Here is a 25,913-nt window from a genome sequence, read left to right on the forward strand (position 1 = left end):
ACCACCACTGCATGGCTCTCCACACCATTGACCCCACTAAGCAATGGGCCATACGAGAAAAGCTATGTAACTATTTGGGGTGATTTGTTTGTTTTGTTAACCCAATACAGTTTTACAGCTATAGCTTATTCTGCTTCCTGAACAGTCACAAGCTATGTGCTGCTGCAGGCACTTACACTTCTATATAGTTCCTAGCTTGCATCCACTGATTTTGACACTGAGGAACTTTCAGTCTATGGATCTATCTGGAAAAAGAGGTAAAGGGGCAACTGCCCTCCAAGCGCATACGGGTCTCAGATACCATGGTGATAAGTGCACCAGAAGTTTCCTGTGTAGACAAGCCCTCAGCACACTTGATTGACAGTTCTCCCATCCACGTACTGTCCCTTACCAGCACCGCTTAGCTTCGGAGCTTATCCCGCCTCTCCTGGAGGCCAAAGGGCAGTGTCTGTGTCGTAATTGGCGAGCGGGATCTGTCAGTCAGTCACTGCACCGAAAGCCGGAGGGCCAGCGTGCGTCACTCACAGCTGCCGCGGTTTGGTTCCGCGTCCCGGCCCCTCCCTCTCCCGCCCCTTCCTCAGCGGGGACAACACGTGGCCCGGCCGGAACCTGACCAAGCCCCGCCTGGGGACGGAGGCAGTGTGGGTGGGTGGCCGGGAGGCGGCAGCAGAGACTGGGTGCAGAGCCAGCGTCCCCATCGGGTAAGGGGGGCGCGTCTCAGTGAAACCCACGTGCTGGGGGGCGCAGGTGATGGGGGTAAATGTGCCAGAGGTGTGGGAGGCGCAGGTCCTGCCCCTTTCCCTGGTGTTGGGGAGAAGGAGGGTAAATGCCCCAGTGGGGTGGGAGGCATCTGCCCTGCCCCTTTCCCTGGAGATGGGGGGGGGGGGGAATAAATGCCCCGGAGGCATGGGGGATCATAGGTCCAGCCCCTTTCCCTAGTGATGTGGAGAAGGGGGGTAAATGCAGATGATGGGGGTAAATGCGTTCTTCTGTTTTTTTCTGATGATGGGGAGAAGGAGAGTGTTAATTCCCTGGTGCTCTTGCATTCATGCCCTTGGCTGCAGGGTGACTGGAAAGTGTACGTTGTAGGTGAAGAGCAAAGGACTACTAGAATGCTTGATTCCTGGGTCCTCTTCCATGATGTTGTCATTTATTTATCTTGGCCTATTTGCTTAGGGCCAGATTTTTATCTATGTGGTCTCTGAGGCATTTGGCTGCGTAAGAAGTACTCTCACTTTTGGGCACAACTGGGTAGGTATGCATGTCCGAGTACATTTTGAGGCCAGGAGAAAATTTAGCTCTTCACTATGTGTTTCAGTTTCCCCATCTCGAAAATTGGTATTGTAGAGAACTTCAAGATGCTTAAATGAAAGGTGCTGTGGATGGGTATTACCTCTCATAACTCAAGCCTGACCCCAGATGTACAGTACCTTCCTTCTTAACTTGTGTAAAATTGATTTTAAACATTAGCTTTAATAATTTTTTTTCAATATTACAGTCCTAAAGTTACTTCCTAAAAGTAGTTTTTGGCTCTCATAGACTTTAAGGTCAGAAGGGACCATTCATGATCAACAAGTCTGACCTCCCGCACTTTGCAGGCCACAGAACCTCATCCTGTAATAGACCCATAACCTCTGGCTGAGTTACTGAAGCCCTCGAATCATGATCTTTTTCTCTTTCACGTGCACAGATTTGCACTAATATTATGCATTTAATATAAATAAAATCAATCCCTTCTCTGGGAGGAGACTCTTCCTGTCCCAAATCATGTTTTCTTTCTCCACAAATTATTCATCTCAAAAACTGCTAGGGTAGCCTTGGCATATGAGGTTGTATCTGGCTTATTAGTCCCCGCTGGCCGTGATTATGATATGATAAGTGGGATACTATAGTTTTCTGTTGGTGGCATCAGTAGTATAGGCTGTGGACACCATGGCAAAAGTGCCTTGGTGTCATCTAACCATTGCAATCACCTGGAATTGCACAGGTGGTGAATGATGGAAACTAAAATGCCTGGTGTAGATAAGGTATCAATTAAAGTGACTGCTGATCTGCTGTATGTGTCTGGAGAGTGGAAACTGGTACAACCTGGGACTTACATCTTGGCCAGCTAGCAGCTGAAAAGTAAATGGGATACAGGAAACCTAACTTTGAAAGAAAACAGTTTTTTAAATTGTTTTTAATAATACGGAGCACTTATGGCATTTTTCATCAGTAGTTCTCAGTGTTTTACAAACAGTAAGTCTTACAGTTTTACTGATAACCTTTCAGCTCAGATTGCCTAAGGGTGCAATCCACAAAACAACTTAGGTGTCTAAAGTCCAGAGTTAGGCACCTAAGTCCCTGTGTACGGCACCAATGCAGTCCATGAAGCTCCTAAATGGCTGCTACATAACCCTGTAGGTGCCAAAACTCCCTGTGAACCTAACTTTGCACTGTAAAAATCCCCGAGACACCTAAGTTTTAGAGCCTGGGCCGTGCCCTGTGCTGCCCCACTGTAGGCATCTGGATGTCTGTTTCCCATCTAAGCCCAGAGTGATTCAGAAAATGGGAAGATAGACATTCAGCCACCTAAGTTGCATAGAGGGCCTGATCCAGTAGGTGGCCTTCAAGCATGCCTACTGAATCAGGTCCCATTCCAAATCTGGCTGGAGGTGGTGCTGCCCACCTTGTAATATTTTGTCTGGTGGATAGAGCACTTGCCTGGGTTGTAGAAGACCCAAGTTCAATTTCCCCCCTCTGCCAGAAGGGGAGAAAGGATTTTAACAGGGGTCTCCCATCCCTCAGGAGGGTGCTCTAACCATAGAGCTGTGAGATATTTTGATATGGGGCTCTCTCAGTCTCTCCTTGTGAAGCTGTTCCACTGTGGATAAATAATGAGTGATTGGAACAAGAGGGTTTGAAGCGGGTCCCCTACCTCCCAGGTGGGTTCCCTAACCACTAGATTATAACGTTATTCTCGTTATTTCCATTCTCTCTTGTCCCATCACCTCCTCCTCCTCTGGCCATTTTTTGTGTAGCGAAGCAGGTACCTAACTCATTCCCACAAGAAGTGGCTTAGGTGCCTAAACTGAGTGACTCCAGTTCTCAAGCGAAGATAGGCACCTTCCTGCAGCCTGGACTCAGGCCAACCTCTGTGAGAGGGATGGCACTTAGCACACGCCTCTCTCCTAGGCATCTCCCATTGGCTAGCTTAAGGCAGCTCCACACCCTGCATGCTGGCTTTTGTGGATCACATGCTGAAGTGTTTATCTCTCTCTGTTCATTGCATAGGGCAGTGGTTCTCAAAGCCGGTCCGCTGCTTGTTCAGGGAAAGCCACTGGCAGGCCAGGCCGGTTTGTTTACCTGCCCCGTCTGCAGGTTCTGCCGATCGTGGCTCCCACTGGCCGCGGTTAGCCGAAGTCTGGGTGGTAGGGAAATGTCTCGGGTTGTGATCCACAGATGGAATTCTCTCTCCTGGAGTCAGGCGGCTAAGCCGTTTCTTGTTAGCCAGGTGCCATTCTCACTCAACGCAAAACAGCTGGGTGGGTGAAGAAGAAGCCTCCTTTATAAAACTTAGTCTGGTGGTTAGGGTACTCAACTGGGATGTGATAGATTATCTAGCTAATGAGAAGAAAAAATTTGAACGGGGGTCTCCCGCTTTGCAGGTGAATGCTCTAACCACTGGACTGTAGAGTGATTCTCACTCTCTGTGCCCCAATTAATATTTAAGTATTTAATTAAAGTAGAATGAGACACCTACATCAAAATAACCCTTAGTCCATTGAAGCAATCATTTGAGAGCTAGAAGATCCCTGTTCAAACCCCTTCTTATTGGGCAGAAGGGGAATTGAACTGGGGTCTCTCTCATGCCAGGTAGGTACCCTAACCAGTGGGCTAAAGATTAGACCAGGGATCGGCAACGTTCGGCACGCGGCTCGCCAGGGTAAGCACCCTAGTGTGCCGGGCCACATCCCTTGGCACGCGCCGCTTCCCGCCGCCCCCATTGGCCCGGGACGGCGAACCACGGCGAGTGGGGGCTGCGATCGGCCGAACCTGCCGTGTCAGCAGGTAAATAAACTGGCCCGGCCTGCTAGGGTGCTGAACGTTGCCGACCCCTGGATTAGACAGAGGAGGAGGTGGCAGCCTCCCTTTTTATCTTTCCCAGAGTTGAGGATGATGCTGGGGCTTAGGCATGTGATAGGCATCCAGATGCATGCCTGAAGCAGCTGTAGAATGCCCAAATGCAGCTGCTTAGGCACATAGGGGATTTTTACAGTGAAAACATAGGTGTCGAGTGATTTTATGCACCTACAGGATTAGGCAGCAACCAAGTGAGGGAGGATTTTGTGGATCACAGTGGTTCTTAAATCTGAGATTTAGGCACCTAAGTCCCTTTGTGGATCTGGTCGCAACTCTGGTGGCAAGAGAATAGTTTACTCACCAGTTTTGTTTGCTTACATGTTATAATAGTTGTGGGGATTAAAGTCTGGTAGTTCTTGTGAAGTGGGTGACTGTTCACCATGAGCTAGGCTGAAACTACCATCTCATTTCACAGAAACTATCAAGCAACCTTTGGATGGTGATGCTTTCTGGTCATTACCAACCTAAACTAAACTTTGAATTGTTAACCTAGAACTGAAAGGCTCTGTGCCCCATTTACAATCACATGCACCTTCCAATTCTTAAAGTTTTGCATCAAATAACATGTAATTGGGCTTTAAAACATCTTTTTAATACTGGTGAAAAGTCACTTGTTTGCAGGGCTGCCCGGGGTGGGGGGGCAAGTGGGACAATTTGCCCCGGGCCCCACAGGGCCCCACCACGAGAATATAGTATTCTATGGTATTGCAACTTTTTTTTTATGGAAGGGGCCCCCAAAATTGCTTTGCCCAGACCCCCTGAATCCTCTGGGTGGCCCTACTTGTTTGTTACTTAGCACTCTTTATTAGAAACCCAGACATCTCTACACTAGTAGATCTCTAAAAGACCTTGCCTGGTAGATTTCATATCCCATTTATACAGGTCAGGCTGGCCTTAAACATTAAGTGAGATAGGACCTTGGCCAGTTGAAATTTAACTCTTTAATTCTTATTCTCCCAACAATTTTTAATCATTGTTTTCTGCCAATATTACATGGCCCAACTGCCCTCCAAGGGCTTACAGTTCTCAGGTACCATGGTAATGAGTGCATTATAAATTGCTATATAGTTCCTATCTTTCATCCACTGGTTTTGAGACTGTGGCTATATCTACACTAGAGATCTTACAGCGGCACAGCTGTACTAATGAGAGAGAGCTCTCCTGTCGACATAATTAAACCACTTGTAACCATAGTGACGGTAGCTATGTCGGCGGGAGGAGCTCAGTATCACTTATCTTGGCAAAACTTATGTTGCTCAGAGGGGTGTTTTTTCACATCCCTGAGCGACATAAGTTTTGCTGACGTAAGTGGTAGTATAGACATGGCCTGTGCTGTGGTTTTTGTCTTCTATTTTGTGTTATGAATCCTCAGTGAATTTTGGATGAAAAGCTTGAAGTGCTTAAAAGTGACAAAATGAAACAGCAGTGAATTTACTACATTTCCTGTAAAATGATTGTGGAGATTAAAATGGAGTGGAACAAACTATTTTAGGGAAAATAATGAAGATCAATGTTAATAGCTAAAAATGAAACTGTCTGTGAATTAATTATGCTTTGAAACAGTATTTTAGCAGGTCCTAAAGTTTAAAACTTTTTTTTAAAGTAGGTTACATTTTAATCAAACAAAAATGGTTTTGAAGAAGAAGAAAGAAATTCAAGTTGATGCATTTGTTCTTGAGTGCCAAGAGCTTGAAACACTTCGGTGTAAGTATTATTTTTTTCCCTAAATTAATTTGTGTAATTTGTCTGTTTGTAGAATTACCTGAATAGCTACTAAAATTGATTTTTGTTTTTGTTTTTTTTAATGCTTTGTCCCTGAGAATAACTTTTTTTTTTAAAAGGCTTTTTAGCTTGACAGGCTTCAAAGGAGTCCTATTCCATCCTCCTTCTGAGGAATCTTGGCTGTTACTCATGGGTGTGAATGGATGGTTTAAAGTATGAATGGACCTTTTAGGACTATGATAAAGATGCAGAGGGTTCCTAAGGAGAAAAACACACAAGAGACTTTAAATAACTGCAAAATAAGGCATTCATGTATTTCTCATGATTCTTGGATTTTTCAGGGCTAGTTTGATTTGAAGAGGTAGTTCAGATACTTTTAGAATGTTGTATGTTTGGTGATCAAATGTGATACAAGTTTTCTGTAGTCTTTGTAAAAGGAATTAGTAATAAAGACAAATATGTTTATATTATTGAGAATTTTGACTTTGTAGCTTACAATTAGGAACATAGGAATTAACACATGGATCTGAGGTCCATGTAGTCTAATATCTTTTCTCCAGTAGTGGCCAAAAGCAGATGCTTCTAAGGAAGGTTAAAAACACCACATTAATCAAATATGGGATGATCTGCTTCTGACATTAAGTTCCATCCTGATCTTAGGGTATGTCTATACTGTAGTTCAACATCCACAGCTGACCTGTGTCAGCTGACTTGGGCTCAGGCTGTGAGGCTGTAAAATTGCAGCGTAGGTCTCCAGCCAGAGTCCAAATGACTGCATTGTTAGAATGGCTTGCGCCCTAAAGCGTGTGGTTTAATATCACTTCCAAAAATTTTATCATTCATTACAATAACTCTGGATAGTTTTGTTGTCCATGTACATGTCTGGTCCCTTTTAGAATCTTGCTGAGTTTTTGGCCTCAATGACTGTTCTGCTTTTGGATCAGTTAAAATAGAGTGAGAGAAACTTGAGCACCTCCCTCCTGCTTCTATATCACTCTTGTGTTCTGGGATGGAAATCTGCTGCTAGCAGGTCCTTTAGTCCTTAGGTCTGGGCTGCTGCTTCTTGTCCTCTCCCCAAAACCCTTGTGTATGACATGACACACTGTTGGCCTTAGGGACACGGAACAAGCAGCCCACCAAAATTAGTCTGAGATGAATGTTTTCTCCTCTATTTGGCACTGGGTCCCTGACCCAGCACAGAGAAGCGTCCAGGTGCTGTGGTCTACCTATGCAATTCTCTTTACAGGGCTGATGCCTACATACTCCAATCTTAGAAGCTCTGCAGTTGGCCCTTTTCTGAGTCACTCCAAGTGACTTTTTAAAAATGAGGTCTGAACTGGCTTTTCTGTTTCCTTTTGCTTTTTTTCTTTGCATTGGGTTTTGTCTAGTTGAACTTCCCATTTAGCATGGATTTTCCCTTTGGTTGTTAATTTTCTTACAAAAATTACATGAATATGAAATTTGTGCATGTGTGAGTGTGTTTTCAGGATCACCTCCTTATGTTCTGTAAAAGTATGTGTAGGAGTACATTCTTATATCCACACAGATTCTTTTGCAGAATAATAATGGGCTGATTCTGGCTTTAATGTTTATATACTATTTTCATATAAGTGCAGTCATTTTTGCTCTGTGAAGAACTTTGGCTAAGGGTTAAGGTATTGAACATGTAATGTATTTTTATAAGTGTTAAGTATTGTTATGATGATAGGCTGGGGAGGGTGACAGATCAAGTGTAGGGGGGAAAAGGATAAAACAATAGTGATATGTTACAAATATGATATAATTATGAATTGTTTACTGGTTCAGAAAATCAATTTACTATTTATTATGTGGTTCCCGATTAAAGAGAGCTTCTTTTCCCAAATAAAATGTAGCATTTGCAGATGCTGAAGACCAAAATCTGGCTTCTCTGCTGTTGCATTGTGTACAGCTGTCTGATGGTATCCATCAAATCTGCTCTATCAAACAGGTAAGTCTTTGCTAATGTTAATTAATGGTAAATTGTAACTGCTAATTTATCATGATACCGGGGAATTTTCTAGGCACCTAATAGCAAGAGCTATTTTTAATGTACACTTGTCTTGTACATTTTAAACATTATTAGGACCAGTTTAAAAGAGCAGTCGGTATTTCTCCAAATGTATTAAAAGTTTAGTCAGATTTTTCAGAAATGCTCATAGACTTCAGTGGGAGCTGGAAGTGTTCAGCGCCTCTGAAATCAGACTATGCGAGGTGTCTGCCAGCAGAAAAAAAATACAGAACAGGAACAAATTTTGAACCTTTATTCTGACAGTTGAAATTTGGTGGCAGAAAAAGAAACTTGTGAAGTAAATTTTTTTGAATTTGGCAAAATGAAATTTTAGGTAAAGGAGAATTTCATTTATTTTATGTATGAGAACATAAACAAAAGTTTTAACTCTGTATGGTTTTTAATTTGTTGATCACAGATTATGACATTATTGAAGAAGATGGATAGAAACTCTGCATGTAGCCCCATGATTAAATGCTGTTTGGATATTGTTGGAGTGATGTATTTTTCACTGGGCGCAAAGAATCCCTTGAAAAAGGTGTTGGCAAGGTAACAAATTGGATAGTAAATAAAAAACCCTTTTTGTTTTTCAAAAATAGTAGAATTTTAGCTAAGTAGGAACGTCTGCTGCCACAGACTATTTCACTTAACTTTCAGGTACTTTATTGTATTATAGTTCCATTACTGACATTCATTATTATTGTAATAAGGACGTGGGTTGTCCTTTCTGCCTTAAAATTAGCTGGCTTCTGTAGAAATGATAGCTTTATGTTGGTTGATGAATATGATTTATTTGAGTAGGTAAATTTATTTGATTTATGATCTGGAGGTATACTCCATGACTAGAAATGGTAGAATGTGAAACATAAAGAAGTAACACACATGTGGGTACTATAAACTATATTAAAATATAACTTAAAAATGGCATTTGGGTAGAAAATAAAACTTATTTCCACAGTCAAAGATGAATCTTGGTGTCTGTGTTCCATCTAGGTACAAAGAATTTTATTATGATAGCTGCTATGGTGGCACATGCTTATGCTTAGGAAGTACTGTTGTATGGTTTTCATTAATTTTACACCTTTTGATATGTTTGTGGTTTGGGATCCTGTATTTAAATGTTTTAATTTCATACACTCCAAAACATAAGCAGTAAGAAATTATCTGTGCTCTAGCATACAATATAAAGCTTCTGTTGTGCAATGTATTGTGTACTGGTGCCCCTCCTGTAGCTGTGCAAAAATCCATTGACTTGAAGTCATTGGGAGCCTGTGTGGCATGGGAACTTGTGTGCATGCACCTAGTTGCAGAATTAGAGCCTGAGGCCTTGATTTTGTGATGAAATGTGCGCTGGTGGACCTAGACTCATGCAAGCACAGAAATTCAACTCCACACATATTTGTGCAGCATCTGCTCCTAATTCTGTAGCTGCATGGACCTGATCCTTCGGTCCTTATGCAGGCTAGACTCCCACTGACCTCACAGCAAGGTGGGTCTCATTATTGCTGGTGATCTGTAGATTAAGGTATGATGCTTGAGATTTGGAATTGGTGCAGCAGTGACTTAGTGGGAAAACCATGGGTGAAATCCTGCCAAAACACCTATTGACTTCATTGGGACCAGGATTTCATTTTTGGGTTGACTGAAGGGATAGAAAAGAAAAAGAATCTCAAAGAGTCATGGGGAGTAGAAGTCTGCTGGGGGGGTTGAAATCTCAAGGAGTTCTGGGGTAGGTGGTCTGGGAGCGTGAGGAAGAACTTACACAGAGGCACCTCACTGTTTTTTAGAGGCCTGTTAAATTTTGATATAGCCATATCCAGGCTCTACTTAGTTTTAATCCACCCGGGATTTTATTCATACTATCCTAGGAGAATGAACAAATTCTGCAGAGTCTTGGCTTGGAGTAATTTTAAAAACATTAAGGAAAGGCAAGTAAATACTATTTAAAAAAAGGAATCCAAGATAAGCAATATGAGAATTTAAGCTGATATGTGCTCCACGTAGCCCGTTCGTTTATAAGCCGACCCCCCAAGATGGTTAGGTAAAAATAGCAAAAACTGTATGACCCTTTCATAAGCCGACCCTATATTTCAGGGGTTGGCAAACTTTGGTTCCTGGCCCGTTAGAGTAAGCCTCAAGCGGGCCTGGACGTTTTGTTTACCTGGAGCGTTCATAGGCATGGAGCCCCTCACCCCCCAGTGTCTGCGGTTTGCCGTTCCCAGCCAATGGGAGCTGCGGGAAGTGGCGCGCTACTTCCCACAGCTCCTATTGGCTGGGAATGGCGAACCGCGGCCACAGAGAGCTGAGGGGCTCCATGCCTGCAGACATTCCAGGTAAACAAAACGACAATGTATTAGATATTCAATTCAATGATTCCATAGAATTTAAAATCATCAAATTTTGGTGTAGACCCATGTATAAGCCGACCTCTGCTCTTTGATGCGTCACTTTTTTACCAAAAACATTCGGCTTATGAACAAGTATATACGGTACTTCCTTTAATATAATGGCTATATCCAAAAGCAGTAGTTCAGATTAAAGAATTTAAGACTAGTTTTACCTTTTGTGTGTATGTAATTCATTAAATGCTTTCCAAATGTCATTTTAAAATGAAGTTTTTGGTTTGGATACAGCAACAAATAGATTTTAATTTAAAAAACAACAACTTTGTTTTCTATAAAAGCATATTACTGAAAGTTATTTGGTTCATGTTGCTTTAAAAACCACTCTTTTCCATTATGAGGAACTATGTGCCAGATTTAAGATAGGAAGGAATTTTTTTGGCTATTCTACACCCCAATAAATAAGGGTTCATAGTGGAAAAGCTGACAAGCATATATGCTCTACTTTCAAAATTAAATTAGAATGTGTCATATTAAATAAAATATTTTAATAGGTTTAAATTAATAAAGTTAAGTAGGTCATTGTCATAGAAACAAAATATTATGCTGTGTGTTTAATTTGAATTCTGAGTTAGAAAAGGGGCAAAGGGCTAAATCCTAATAGCTCTATATTCTAATGGAACCTTGTGCGATTAAACAAAATTAATCTTAAAAAAAACAAATTACAGAACAATCAACTATTGTCCAGTCAGATGTGAAGTAGTAAGGCTGGCAGATATTAAATACATTTGTGTTTAGTACAGTATTCTGGATTCCAGCGTATGATGGGGTGGGACTCACAACTGCGGCGCCCCCTGCTGGATGTCCTGGGGATCAGCTCTGTTAATTATAGCGCCCTCTTCTGGTGGTGTCGCTCCACCGTCATTTCTGCTCCAGTGGTGTTTGCTACCTTTTCTAGGCCATTGTTAGCTCTTTTAATTTTTCCATTTCCCCTCCCTTCCCCCCCCCAAGAACAATATAATAGCAAGGAAAAAACACAAATAGGATGAATGGCACTGAATAAATAAGTTATTGTGATGAGCAGTCCAAATGCATTCTGTGGGGACAGATGAAAGGTTCGGTTGTTCCATCCCATGGGAAAAGGACAGGGGAGTCAGGAACCTCCATAAGTTTGACCTGGTGGAGAATCCAAGCGTCTCCTTGGGTGGGAAGCAGGAAAGAAGATTGAGCAGGAGGTGTAGCATCCCAACTTCTCAAATCCTAGGGGAGCTGTAAGGATGGGAATCCCTAGTGATTTGGATGCAGAGATATCTGAGTGGAGGGCTGATTTCTTGGTGCTTCAGTAAATTAAATCCCCATGTAGCATTGCAGTAACAGTGGTAGAGAGGACCCAGTACAAATAAATGCTGCTTAATCAGCATTTGCTTCTAGTCAGATATTCACAGCATAAGTGAACAGTGGAAGGCCCTTGGGTCTACCTCCTTGTTGTCTGTTCTCAAAATACAGAAAGAAAAGATCACATGGAAGCCCCTTTGCTGGAGCATTTCATAGTTATGTTTCAGAAAAGCATAGTTAGGTGCTGCGTATTCATTGCTCCTTCTCTTTCATTTCCCATTTTCCAAGAGAGAGGTGGTGGATCAAAGTCCCTTTCCCTTAGCCTGAGGTTAATAGCTCTTCTGTTTTGCATTGAGGTTTGTTTTATGGCTCTGAAGACTAAATGTCAAAAAAAAAAAAATGCCCAGTGCTCTTAAAGAGCTTATTTGATGATGTCAAATTATTAATTTGACACAATGTACAATTCCTTTATAGGTAAAGAATGGATATATAGGGCAATATCTCTGGATTTTTCTCCAGCAGGAATGAGCAACAGGGAGTGGATCACGTGATGATTACCTGTTCTGTTCATTCCCTCTGGGGCACCTGACATCGGCAGGACAGGATATTGGGCTAGATGGACCTTTGGTCTAACCCAGTATGGCCGTTCTAATGTTCTATGTTCTTTGAATTCCCTCATTATCAATGTGTTAGCTCATTGATGAGTCTTGCAGTTAAACTGTGGAAATGTGACAGTGGGGCGGGAGAAACACTAATTCAGTGAAATATGATAAAAGGTCTGATTCTGCAGCCTTTAATCAGGGGAAATTGCTATTTATTTCAATCAGGATTTTTCCCTGAGTAATGACTACAGGATCAGACTCTAAATACACTTTTAATCTAATCTAATATAAATACACTTTTAAGATTAATACTGTGGATACTATTGTTTCCTTGTTTGTTTCACAGTCTGAGAGGTAAATTTGCTTAGTGTTCACAGTTATACACTAAATAAAATGTTTGGGGGAGAAATCCTGACTAGTTTGATTTCCTATGAGTTATCCAAATAGTTTGCAACCAAAAATACTCTCCCATCTTCTATGCTTTCCACCCTTATGTATGAAAAGTAACTTTTATAGTCTACTAATTTAGGGGACAATTAAATGCTTAAATAATGTTGGTTATATTTTGAGTGTGAGTGAGTGCTTGGCATCATATACATAAGTAGCTCCCTGCCCTAAGGATGGTAGTCTACTTTAACAGATGATACATTGGGTGACAAGCATGAGGTATCAAAGCAGTCTGAATCTTGCAGTGATAATCCCTGGAGGATTTCATGTAATAAGTGTTTGTTAGAGAGTTCTCTCCTTTTTTGGAAAAGGGGGTTACGAGGTTAGAAGAGATGAGGCGAGGGAGGCTGCTGAAAGTCAAAGGGGCAGCATGGGAGAAAATGAAAAGATGAGTGGTGAAAAAGATGAAGAAGCAGTTAGCCCAAAGTACTCCTGGGGGGGATTCTGTGGGCTGTTCACCCTTAGAAAATGTCTCCCCCCCCCCCCCCTCCCCGCAGAATTCCTGTGCTTGCCTGCTGAAAATGGCAGGGAAGCCGCACCGGGAGGGAATGGTGGGGGGATGACCCTGGGCGCAGTTTGGGGGGCATTGCCCCCCTCCAGATGGAAGTGAGGCATGGGGGGCACACAGGGTTACGTTCCAGACCCCCCACTTATTTCTGCAAGCGCAGAGCTGCCCAGCTGAAGGATGTTGCATCTGGGCTCCACTGACTCTACAGCTGAATGCTGATTCTTGGGTCCTAGTGCCAGTTGTGCTCCTCTTCTGTGTGCTGGGAGCCTTCCTGTTTTCTGGGTAAAGGGGGGAAATGAGTGAATCCAGTTGCAGGACTGAGGCCTAAGTTTTTCACCAGTTTGGCAACTTTGATATTGTGGATGCTTTTTAATATTCTGTTTGAAATAATTGATTGTTCTCTTTCTATTGTAGTTCACTAAATGGCCTTCCTGAACAACTTACGAATGAAGCAGTGCACAGTTTTGTTCGTTGTCTTAAAGAAGAACTAAAAACTACAGACTTATGCTTGTACAGAAAAGTAATGGACAATCTTGCTTCCTGTATGGAAAACTTCAGCCTAGGTATGATGACATGCAATATTATCTGTCATATTTTTAACTTATTCAATTGTGATTTGGAACTTGGTATTGTTTATAATGGTCTTGGTCTCACTTTATTGTGATAAAGTAAATGATTGCTTCCAACACACATTTATTGAAATACATATTTTCCCCCCTATAGGTAAAGCAAGTATTAAGAATTTATTCAAAGAAGGTAAGGTCATGCTATTTCTGTAACAGATATAATAAATGTAACCTTTTTGATTGCTTATGTTTTCTTGAGAATAGCTTAAGACAGGCATGAAATTTTAAATGTGCATAAGCCCCACTCTTTCTTCTTTATGAAAACTCACATTCAACAAAAACTAAATGTGAAGATAATATAAACAATTTTTTGAACAGCTCTTCTTAGTGGGCTTACTAGAAATGAAAAAATTGCATGAAGATATTCTTCTCCATTATAGCTGGAACTTGGTAGATTCGTCTGTTTTCCATGACTTTTTATCTTCCATCTTCAATTCCCTTAGTTGCATTTATTGCTGTTCTGAATGAACAGATCTCAGTGGAACCTTTTCAGAGCAGAAGTTGCTATTAGTGACACGAGGCATTCTCTCTCCCACTTCCCAACCCTCAGGTTGGATGTGATATCTGTGAACCATTACCAAAGAGAGAGAACCAGGAACTGGCAGTGATGAATAATTTGATCTACAATAGCAGTTAATTACTGTATCATTTATTAGAGTCCGTTTCTAGACCATAGGGTAATGGCAACTTGATATATTGGAAAACTAGGTCTTTGTCTAGACAAAATTCGAAGACCCCAGCCCAGGGGGCCAACTTGTGGCTCTGGAGCCACATGCGGCTCTTCAGAGGTTAATATGCGGCTCCTTGCATAGGCGCCAACTCCGGGGCTGGAGCTATAGGGGCCAACTTTCCAATGTGCTACAGGGTGCTCACTGCTCAACCTCTGGCTCTGCCCCAGGCCCCAGCCCCACTCCACTCCTTCCCCCAAGGCTCCTTCCCCTGCGTCAGCCGTGTGCTTGCTCCTCCTCCCGCCACCCTGAGCCTCCTGCACATCACAAAACAGCTGATCGTGGCGGGCAGGAGGCGCAGGGATGGAGGGTTAGGTGCTGATGGGCGGTGCTGCTGGTGGGTGGGAGACACTGGGGATGGGGGAGAGCTGATGGGGAGCTGCTGACGTGTTACTGTGGCTCTTTGGCAATGCACATTGGTAAATTCTGGCTCTTTCTCAGGCTCAGGTTGGCCGCCCGTGCCCCAGGCTGTTGCAAAGCTGCATGAGCAAAGCTTGTGTGAGTGAGTTCCTTTCCTCCAGCAAGCTGCCAATCCTTATTTTGGAACCATCTCTTTATCGACTTTCTCAGCATAACTTAAGGTTGCACAGCCCAGGGGAATTATACAATTTTTATAATGGATTTTTTTTCCACTTCCTTTGAACACTACTCCTATGAGACTATACTGAAGTTCAAATTTGATTGATATGTACTGTTGTAATGTTGCTTCCATTTGGCAAATAATTTTTCTGTCCATGCACGAACCCTGCACGCACACATGTGGGACCAATTCATATTTGCAGTTCAGTCTGTTTTTAAACAAAATAATTTCTTACTATAATTTATTTTTAATAGTTCTTCAGTTTCTGCAGAAGTCTGTCCTTGAAATACATGAAGAAAACAGGCAAGTGAAATTAAATGTGAAATGTATTTAGCTATTTCAAATCCACTCTCTGTGGAGAGTCATTGACTATGAATATTCTTTCATACAGTTGACTATGAATATTCTTTCTGGTGACAATAAATCCTTTAATGATGTAAATGCCATAGTGATAAAATTGATATGTGCAGTATTATGCCACCTAACAGACATCTGAATGCTGTATTTTCATAATTAATAATAGAAGAGGAAAAGATACTGGAAGAGTAGAGAGGGGTTTGTCCTGTTAACTTAGTGATGTAATACTGAAAAGGTGAAACCCAGGTTCCATCATAATGAATGGGGCTTCTTTGGAAAGTGGGGACAGTGCATCACTATTTTATGTTCCTTATGCAATCTTGCTAACCACTTATTGGTCCATTCTTTTCTTGATATTAATGAGAATGGGACCGTAGCTTACATAGCAAGGGCTGAATAAAATCTTTTCCGTGTTAAGTTTTTAGTATTCCACTTGACTTTCCCTGTTCCCGGTTTGTTAAAAAATGATCACAGCATGAGTTATTTTGACTTAGATAAAATATCAAAAGAAATTGAAATGTTTGTGGCTGTTTTGTGATTAATATTATTGATTGTAACAATATGAAGACTGACGAGATTTGTTCACAAAGTTATGTATTTGTTTAATCAGCATGCAACGAGTTGTTTTTAAAAAAAAAAAAAAAAAAAAAAAGTGAAAATGCCTTGGACTTAGCTTTCCTGTTTTATTTTTATAATATTCTCAGTGGATAGAACAAAGTAAAAAAACTTTCTTTTCTGTAACTTTGACAAAATATTTGCATGGGGGAAATACAAATTTTAGTTGACTTTATTTCTATTTTTTTTTCCTTTTCAGAAAGCTTAGTGGAAATAGTATTGCTGAAACTCGACTGATGCATGATTTATTGATGGCCATTAAAGTTTCAATGATGCTACTACAGAAAGTACAAGAAAAATTTCAGGGAAGTCTTTGGAAGAAACCCGGTTCTCTTGTTTGGCAAAGTATGTGTGGTTTACTGAAGAGCTTCACAAACTTTTTAATGGATGGTAAGTATCAGCAGTTTTTAAATATTATAAAGTTTGTTCTTAGTAAGAAACTGAAATAGTTCTTTGTTGAAAAACTTGTCTTTTGGACTTGTCCTCCTTCAATTTAAGTCACTGAGCATTGTACTGATTCTGGTAGCTTACTAAGGGCTTGTTTATACTTACGCGCTGGTTCGGTGGCAGGCAATCGAACTTCTGGGTTCGATTTATCGCATCTTGTCTGGACACGATAAATCGAACCCAGAAGTGCTCTCCGTCGACTCCGGTAATCCTGCTCGGCGCAAGGAGTACGCGGAGTCGACGGGGGAGCCTGCCAGTTATTCACGTAGCTGAAGTTGCGTGCCTTAGTTCGAATTGGGGGGTTAGTGTAGACCAGGCCTAAGATGCCAATCATACTGCTATCGTCAATTCAGAATGAGCAGAATGTACAGAGGGAGAAATGAGACTTATCAATTATAATGAATAGATATTTTTGATGAGTGAGTGGCATTTCTGTTATCTTTCAAACTTTAACAAATAGCTTCGGTGAGCATTGCCAGACTTTTATGTGTGCAGAAAATTTGTACCAAATAAATACACGGTTGTGCTATCAGAAGCACAGATACCAGTGTCGCAGAACTACTAACTGTGGTATGTAACCTATTATTTAGTTCAGATTCTGTGCCAGATGACTGGAGGTTAGCTAATGTGACACCATTTTTTTTTTAAAAAAAAGGTTCCCTAGGCGATCCTGGCAATTACAGGCTAGTAAACCTAATTTCAGTATCAGGCAAATTGGTTGAAACTGTTGTAAAGAATAGAATTATTGAACACCTAGATGGACACAATTTGTTGGGGAAGAGTCAACATGGCTTTTGTAAAGGGAAATCATGCCTCCCCAATCTATTAGAATTCTCTGAGAGAATTCTTTGATTCTTTCTTTCAACAAACATCAGAACAAGGGTGATCCAGTGGATATAGTGTACTTGGATTTTCAGGAAACCTTTGAGAAGGTCCCTCACCAAAGGCTCTTAAGCAAAGTAAGCAGTCATGGGATAGAAGGGAAGATTCTCTCATGGATCCATAACTGATTAAAAGACAGGAAACAAAGGGTAGGAATAAATGGTCAGTTCTGAAAATGGAGAGAGGTGTCCCCCAGAGATCAGCAGTGGGACCAGTGCTGTTCAACGTATTCATAAATGATATGGAAAAAGGGTAAACAGTGAGGTGGCAAAATTTGCAGATGATACAAAATTATGCAAGATAGTTAAATCCAAAGCAGACTGAGAAGAGTTACAAAGGGATCTCACAAAACTGCGTGATTGAATTTCATCTGTCATTTTGTTGCCCAATGTTGATAAATGCAAAGTAGTGCACATTGGAAAACATAATCACAATTATGCATATAAAATGATGGGATCTAAATTTAGCTTTTACCACTCAAGAAAGAGATTTTGTAGTTATTGTGGATAGTTCTCTGAAAACATCTGCTCAATGTGCAGTGGCAGTCAAAAAAGCTAACACGGTGTTAGAACCCATTAGGAAAAGGATAGCTAATAAGACAGAAAATATCATAATGCCACTGTATAAATCCTCGGTACACCCAAACCTTGAACACTGTGTGTAGTTCTGGTTACCCTGTTTCAAAAATGATATATTGGAGTTGGAAAAGGTGAATGGCAGCAAAAATGATGAAGGGTATGGAACAGCTTCCATATGAGGAGAGATTAAAAAGACTAGGACTTTTCAGTCTCAAAAAGTCGACTAAGAGGGGATATGATAGAGGTCTATAAAATTGTGAATGGTGTGAGAAAGTGAATAAGAAGGTGTTATTTATTCCTTCATATAGCACAAGAAGCAGGGGTTACTGAATGAAATGAATAGGCCTCAGGTTTAAAACAAACAAAAGAAAGTACTTCTTCGCACAACACATAGTCAACCTGTGGAACTCATTGCCAAGGAATGTTGTGAAGGCCAAAAGTATAACTGGGTTCAAAAATATAATATGAGCATAGCAGACTCTGCCAGAGACTTCCTTTGTGACTTTGGGCAAGTCACTTCATGTCTGTTTTCCCCCATATATGCTATGGGGATAATATTTTCCTACTTCACGTGAGTATTTTCAGTATAAGTGCATTAATACTTACGAGGAACTCAGATACTGCGATGATGCAGACTATGTAAATAATTGTACATTGTGTAGAAAAATAAAATAACATTTACAGTTCTAATAATTTCTATCAAATAGAGCAAGCATTGTACAATGAAGAATGTTTTTTTCTTTTTCTATCATAAAGAAGGTCTCTTGCCTACTGTTCAGACTACCTCAGGATTGGCTGTCATTCTCTTTACTAAGACTATGTTTGAGCCTGTTGAAAAGTTGCCTTGTTTGGTAAGTATGCTTCTTCTCTTAAACTAAAGCTATATATATTTACTACTACCAATTACTAGGTACTTTAATGTTCTATTTGTAATTAATCAATAAGATTGGCATTCATTGATTTTGTTTTTGCAGGTCAGTGACTTGCTCCTCCGCTCAGTGAAATGTGCTAGTGTACCAGAGTGGTTTGTGAGTAGCTGTGGGTGCCTCTGTACTGAAGAGCTCTCTGATTCAGTCCTCCTCTTCCTTTGTCATGGAGCGCTGGCCATGTTAGAGTGGAAGAATGGCAGTATGGGTGAAAATGGAGAGAAATTACTCTTAGATATTGCATTGGTTTTGTTATCTTTGGCTTCACGGTAAGTCTATTTTTTTAATGCTGATTTATTAACTATTTTTCTGACCTCTTACATGTTCATTTATGTCGTTGAAACTATACCTACTAACAATGTCCTGCAGTCCATATTCTTTTCTGAAGTTGGAAATTTAATTACTCTTGTCCAAGTTTTGCCACCTTTAATACCTTATTCTGGGTAATCCTAATTATATCAATTCTAAAATAAATAAAATATTTGCATATTTCATTGCCTAGATCAGGGGTGGGCAAACTTTTTGCCCCGAGGTCCACATTGGGGTTGTGAGACGGCGTGGAGAGCCAGGTAGGGAAGGCTGTGCCTCCCCAAACAGCCTGCCCTGCCCCCCTCCCACTTCCTGTCCCCTGGCTGCCCCCCTCAGAACTTCCGACCCATCCAACCCCCTCAGTTCCTTTCCCCTGATGGTCCCTCCTGGGACCCCCTACTCCTAATCACCCCCCTGGGACCCTCCCCATCCACCCCCCCCCCCCAGCCCCTTTTGGAATGTGGCCCTGCGAACATGGGTGGAGGACTCAGGAGGATCAGGGGCAGCTGCGCAGCCGAAGAGAAGCGGCGGTTTCCCCTTCAAAGCGCTGCTTCTCTCCGGCCGGCTGCGTGGCCGCCAGGTGCTCCTCCTGTGTCCTCTGGCCGCATTCCCCGTGCTCCTGCCACCTGCACCGCCTGCCTGCTCCCCTGCCCCCGCAGTGCAGCCCATCCCCCCCCCCCCCCCATGGGGGGTGCGCTGGTCCTGAGCTGCCCGAGTGCTAGGCCCGGGGGCCCCCTGTTGTTGGGGGGGGGGGCGTGCCAGGGCACCCTGTGTTCACCCCTGAGCTGCGCTGCCTGGCCGGAGCCAGCCACGCCGCTGCGCTGCCGGCACGGTGAGCTGAGGCTGCGGGGGAGGGGCTGAGGGCTCGGGCTGGGTAGGACAGTCCTGCGGGCCGCTGTAGTTTGCCCACCTCTGGCCTAGATGTATTTGCAGTTTTCCACTGTTTCCTGAAATGCGGAAATACGTAATTTTTCTTTTGATTTCAGTAGGACTAGTGTTGGAGTAAGGGATTACTCCGTGTGAGAAAGTGTGGCAGACTCAGTCCTTACGTAATAATTTGAATCTTATTTGCTAGATTTCATCTTTTCTGCAAAAGATTCTTGTTTTCGTACAGAATAAAAGGAGTGGAACTCTTAAAATGTGATGAATTATGTGGATACAAGCTTTGAGAACTTGATGACCTTTTAAAATTGTCATCCCTATTAAAATGTAGATTAAAATATATCCCATATCCAGCTCCATCCTCTCTACCTAAGGGGTCAAGGAGGTCGTTATTGTTTTTTACATTGTCATTACTATACTGTTTAATTTTTAGTTTTCTTGTAACAAAGAAAACATTTATCCTTTTATTTTTAAAGTAGATGTAAAGTAATTATGTGAAATTAGTAAATCTGTTCAGATATCAACAAATACTCCGTTCCTTATGGGCTTAGTCCTAAATAGCCATTTAAATACTATTTTTAAATTAAGACTATTTGTCAGGGAATTCTAGCAGTGATAATAATCCATGGTAAAGAAGACAGGGTGGTTTATTGCAGTGTTTCTCAACAACTGGTGCGTGGACCAGCACCGGTCCCTGAGATCTCCCTGACACAATTTAAGAAGGCAGCAAACCAGTCCCTGGTATCAAAAAGGTTGAGAAACACTGGTTAGTGGACTGAGCATGGAATTTGAGTTTTGATCCTGCCACTGACTCAGTGTGACTTGTCACTTAACTTCTCAACCTCAGTTTTCCCACCTACAGTGTGTGGTCACTGTTTCCTTACTTGCCTAAGGGGAAGGCGGAGGAGGATATTATGAATTAATGTTTTTAGTGCTTTAAAAATGTAAAGCAATATTTAATAAGTAATACTGAGTGGATAATGACAAACGGGAATACTGCAGATTTTTTCTTTCTTTTTTTTCTTTTAAAGATTAAAAGAATCCAATATGGCAGTATCCTTATCTAGAATCTTAGCTATTTGGACTAATTCAGCATTGGATGTCCTTGAATCAAGCTCCCAAAATCTAAAGAGCAGTCTTAATGGAAACTCCAACACAACTGGGAAACTGCTGGAATATGTGTACACGCATTGGGAACATCCTTTGGATGCTGTTAGACACCAGGCCAAGTTGATATTCAAGAATATCCTGCGGATACACCAAGCCGCTCTTAAAGGATCTGTTGTAAAATCAGACCCTTTCTTGCCAATGTTGACAGAGAGCTTGCTAAGTTTAGAATGGCACGTTAAAGGGAAATATGCTTCACTTGGCTGTCTGGTGGAGTGTGTGGGTGTCAAAAATATTTTAACAGTGGACAGAACAATCCCAGCGCAAATCTTGGATGTAATGGGTGATCAGTCTCTTGCACCTTATGCAAGTGATCTTTTGGAAACCATGTTTATAAATCACAAGAGTCATCTAATATCTGCATTTCAAAAAACCATCTGGATTAACCACTGGCATGACACATGGGTATCTCCTCTTCTTTTAATATTGTGTGAAGGAAATCCTGACCAAACTACTTATGTAATAGATTACTATTTACCAAAACTGCTGAAATGTAGCCCTGACAGTCTGAGCTACATGATTAAAATTCTTCAGGCTTCAGCTGATGCTAATATTGGTAAGAAAATAAACTTAATATTTATAGTTCAGATGTTTAGATAAGCTGCAGCAATTGTAGAGAGATGATTTCTGATTTGTTTTTGTCTTAGAAGTAATAAGTGGGAGAGGCAGGGTGAGAAATTCCAAGCTTTCCTTGATTGCTCTCAGCATAGCTGAGAGGAATTTACAGTGATGGCTGAATGCATATATAAGAGCTTCTCCATTTTAAGTTATGTGTTCACCCTCACCATAAAGCAAAATGTCACTCTAGCTTTACTTGTATTTTTTTTAAATTAAGCCTGCCTAATAGTTTCCTTATTTATCAGTTTTTAGTTATAAAATCCATGAGAGTTTCTACAGTATTTCTGTATATTTTGTCCATATTTCTTGCGCACAACAAGTATAGAGGAAACAAATCAGTAAGCTTTGTAGTTCACTTTTAATAAAATATTTTTGTTAGAATGGGCTGTGATTAAAAGGTTTATGGTACTGTTGTAGCTACATGATTTGGTGGTGGTTCTCAGAGTGGTTTTGTGAACTGCTACTGTTGGCTCTCTCAGCTGTTTCTGGTGCTACTTGGAATAAGGAATGGGGGACCTGATTGGATCCAGGAGAAGATCCTTCTCTTAGGATGTCACTCACAGACTAGAAAGGTGGAGGATGCCTGAAGTAGAGTACTGATATTCCAACCAGTATTAGATTAATAAAACAGAAATTATTTATTCTTTCTTTAGGCTCTTGCAATACCAGAGGTGCTCTTGGAGCCTTGATGGCATGCCTGAGAACAGCTAGAGCTCATGGACATTTACAATTTAGAGATATCATGAGGGATGGTCTACTATCAATTGGATGTGTAAAGCAAGGTTTAGTTCATCAGCATAATCAGGTAGATGAAGAAAGTTATTTTTGTGCTTTAAAGTGTGAAGACTTGGTTAGCCTTACAATGTTTTATTTCAGTATCATTATACAAACTTTCTGTCTCAAGTATTTATTCCAGGTAAAAACAAAAAAAGTCTATAGTTCACTTTGGAATGTTTTGTAGGTTCGCATTGATGCTTTAGGTTTGCTTTGTGAAACTCATCGGAGCACAGAAATCTTGACTATGGAAGAGATGCAGCTAATTCAGTTTTTTATTACGTACAATTTGAACAGCCAGTCCCCTGCAGTGAGGCAGCAGATTTGTTCCCTACTAAAAAAGGTAATCTTCAAGAATAAACAATATGTAGTAAGGCCCATGTATTTATGATTTTTACACTGTTTAAAACCAAGTCTCTTAGCATGTTATAAAATGGAGACTATTTGTGATACTGTAATGCTTAAAAGCTCTAGTTGTGGATCAGGCCCCATTGTGCTAGGTACTGTACAAACCCAGAACAAAAAGATGATCCCTGCCCCTGAGAGCTTGCAATCTAAATACAAGGTAACAGAGAGTCGGGAGAGTACAAGAAAACAATGAGACAGTATTCGTCAACATTTTAGTCAGTGGTATCAGTGCATTCTTGGTCTTACTTTTGTATCACCATGCCTACAAAAAACTTGATGAAGAGTTTTGAGGAGGATAATGCGGTATATTTGAAGATTTTTATGGAGAGCTCCTCTCAAGCATAAGGGGCAGCATGGGAGAAACCAATAAAGGTGCTTGTTTGGAAATTTAACAAGTGGATGATGGAGGCTGATAGCCTCTAAGGATAGAACAAGAAGCAATGGGCTTAAACTGCAGCAAGGGTGGCCTAGGTTGGACATTAGGAAAAAGTTCCTAACTGTCAGGGTGGTTAAACACTGGAATAAATTGCCTAGGGAGGTTGTGGAATCTCCATCTCTGGAGATATTTAAGAGTAGGTTAGATAAATGTCTATCAGGGATGGTCTAGACAATATTTGGTCCTGCCATGTGGGCAGGGGACTGGACTCGATGACCTCTCGAGGTCCCTTCCAGTCCTAGAATCTATGAATCATTATCCAACTAGAGACGGAAGTTGACATTTCGATTAGTAAATGAGAAGTAGGTAGAGTGAGGATAGGCTGTGAAGGAACTGAAGAAAAGGAGCTTTTCCTCAAGATAGGGTAGGAGCACCAGTGGAAGGATTCAAAGAAGGGTGATGTGGTCAAAGCAATGGGCTAGGAGAATGATCTTTGTAGCAGTATTCTGAATGGATATGAGCAGAGCAAGATTGCATTTGTCAAGGGATGTTGTGGTAATCGAGACATGAGGTGAAGGAGAGTTTTATCTGAGTGGATGGGTAGAAAAACCCAAAACTGAGAGGGATTATGCAGAAATAATCTGCAAGATGTAGACATAACTGGGATGTGAAGAGCTAGAGAAAGAACTGAATTGAAAAGGACACCCAGGTTACAGACTGAACGACCAGCACATTGGTAGTGGTGTGCACAATGGCTCAGAAAATTGGGCATGAAGGAGAGAGGTGGACTTCAGGGCAAAGATTAAGAGCACTGTTTTTGTCATGTTCAGTTTAAGCTGATGGCTAGACATCCATGGGGAGATGTCAGAGACAGGCTGAGATTTTAGTTTGGACAGAGAAGACCGGTCTAAAATAGAAAAGTTAATCTGCGAGTTGTCAACATAGGGAAGATAGTTTAATTTGTGCTTGCAAATGAGACTACTTGGAGATAAGCTGTTGAGGGAGAAGAGATGGGGACCAAGGACAAAGCCCTGTGGAACCCACTTAGAAAGCTGGAGAGGGGATGAAAGAGCATCCTCTGAAAGGTGTGCTGGAGGAGTAATTAGAGAAGTTAGAGGAAAAACAGGAAAGGACAGAGTCATGAAATTCAAGAGAAGACAAGATTTTAAGAAGAGCATGGTTGACCATGTTGAAGGTGGCTGACAGGTCAAGTAGGATGAGGACAGAGTGCTGATTCTGAGCTTTCTCTAGGAAGAGGATAGTAGAGAATTTGGCAAGGGCAGCGTCAGAGGAGTGCGAGGGGCAGAAGCTGAATTGGAGTGGGTCTAGCATGGAATTAGAGGAGAGGAACTCCAGATGTTGATTGTAGACTGCATGTTCAGTGAGTAGTGTTGAAAGGGAGATGGAGTGGTAGTTGGAGAGGCAAGTGGGGTTAAAGGTGGGAGAGACTAAAACATGCTAGTATTGTCAGGGAAAGAAAGAACCAGAGGAGGGTGACAAGTAAAGGAGAAGAGTAAGGTGTAGGGGATAAGAGTGGACTTGAGAGCAATCAGGAGATGGGGTTGGATGAGATCACTGGAGCAAGTGGAAAGGTTAGAGGAGGACAGGAAATACGAAACTTCTGTGTATATGATGTGGGAGAAGGAAGAGAGAGTTGTAAGGATACAGGAGCTGAAGGGAATGAGATATAAAAAAGTGGCTGTGAACTTTTTACAGAGTGGGCATTCCAGAGACAGCAAGAGAAGAGGAGGAGGGGAATGGGCGTGAGGTTAGGAGTGGTGGCAGGGATGGAGGAGGTGGATGTGGTATCTAGATTTGTGCTAGCAGGAGAAGGGGCAGATCAGGGTGGAGAGGCGAGGATCAAGGAATGTCAGTAGTGTGATTGTTACATGGTACGTGAACTTGTACGCTTTTTGAAACAATAAGCAACTAAACCTGAAAACTATACCCAAATGTTTTTTGTTTAAATCTCCTATTAGTCATACTTCAGTGTGTGTCTGATCAACTACATTTTGTTTGTGTTTAAAAGTTGTTCTGCAGAATACAAGAAAGTTCCCAGGTACTTTATAAACTGGAGCAAAGTAAAACCAAACAAGAGTTAATTAAAGAATCAGCTAAATGGGATCATTTGGCAACTTTACAGCAGTATAAAGTAAGTATAGGAGCTGTTACAAGAGGTCTAATAATAATAATAATACTTAGCATTTTTATAGCACTTGAAAAGCATTAACTACTAATCCACATAACAGTCAGGAAAATGAAAATGAAGGATATCCAGCTGCCTGCCTGGAGGGTTCTTCTCAATTTCACTCTCTAAAGTGAAATTGAGAAGCGCCTTCTAGGCTGGGCAGTTGAGAAACCAAAAAATTCCAGTTTGATTTTCCCACAATGGAATTTTTTATTAAATCTTTTCCTGGTTTGGGGCAAAAACACTTTTTGAAAGCGCTGCTTTTCTTTCATTCTTTCTTTCGTTCTGTGGAGTTTTCCATTTTCTGGCCAGCTCTAATTTTTTGTACAGTGTTGGGAGGCATAA

The 25,913-nt window shown here is 41.4% G+C and overlaps 1 protein-coding gene across 2 annotated transcripts in view; it reads left to right on the top strand.

Annotated features, from left to right (window-relative positions):
• The first annotated feature begins 609 nt into the window (after nt 1-609).
• The window catches only part of THADA (THADA armadillo repeat containing), a 327,070-nt gene continuing 301,766 nt past the window's right edge, over nt 610-25,913 (top strand). The window contains exons 1-14 of one of the 2 annotated variants that reach the window (XM_054024500.1): nt 610-701; nt 5,726-5,826; nt 7,719-7,813; nt 8,292-8,422; nt 13,522-13,670; nt 13,831-13,863; nt 15,296-15,348; nt 16,217-16,403; nt 18,677-18,771; nt 18,895-19,115; nt 21,069-21,760; nt 22,476-22,627; nt 22,784-22,939; nt 25,410-25,532. In XM_054024500.1, coding sequence (XP_053880475.1) covers nt 5,751-5,826; nt 7,719-7,813; nt 8,292-8,422; nt 13,522-13,670; nt 13,831-13,863; nt 15,296-15,348; nt 16,217-16,403; nt 18,677-18,771; nt 18,895-19,115; nt 21,069-21,760; nt 22,476-22,627; nt 22,784-22,939; nt 25,410-25,532 — 2,163 coding nt within the window. In that variant the 5' untranslated portion in view covers nt 610-701; nt 5,726-5,750. Of the gene's footprint in view, nt 702-5,725; nt 5,827-7,718; nt 7,814-8,291; nt 8,423-13,521; nt 13,671-13,830; nt 13,864-15,295; nt 15,349-16,216; nt 16,404-18,676; nt 18,772-18,894; nt 19,116-21,068; nt 21,761-22,475; nt 22,628-22,783; nt 22,940-25,409; nt 25,533-25,913 lie in introns of those variants that run through there. The other variant, XM_054024499.1, reaches the window with a different exon arrangement.

Source organism: Malaclemys terrapin, chromosome 3 (genome assembly GCF_027887155.1).
Source record: "Malaclemys terrapin pileata isolate rMalTer1 chromosome 3, rMalTer1.hap1, whole genome shotgun sequence".
NCBI classification, from domain to species: domain Eukaryota; kingdom Metazoa; phylum Chordata; order Testudines; family Emydidae; genus Malaclemys; species Malaclemys terrapin.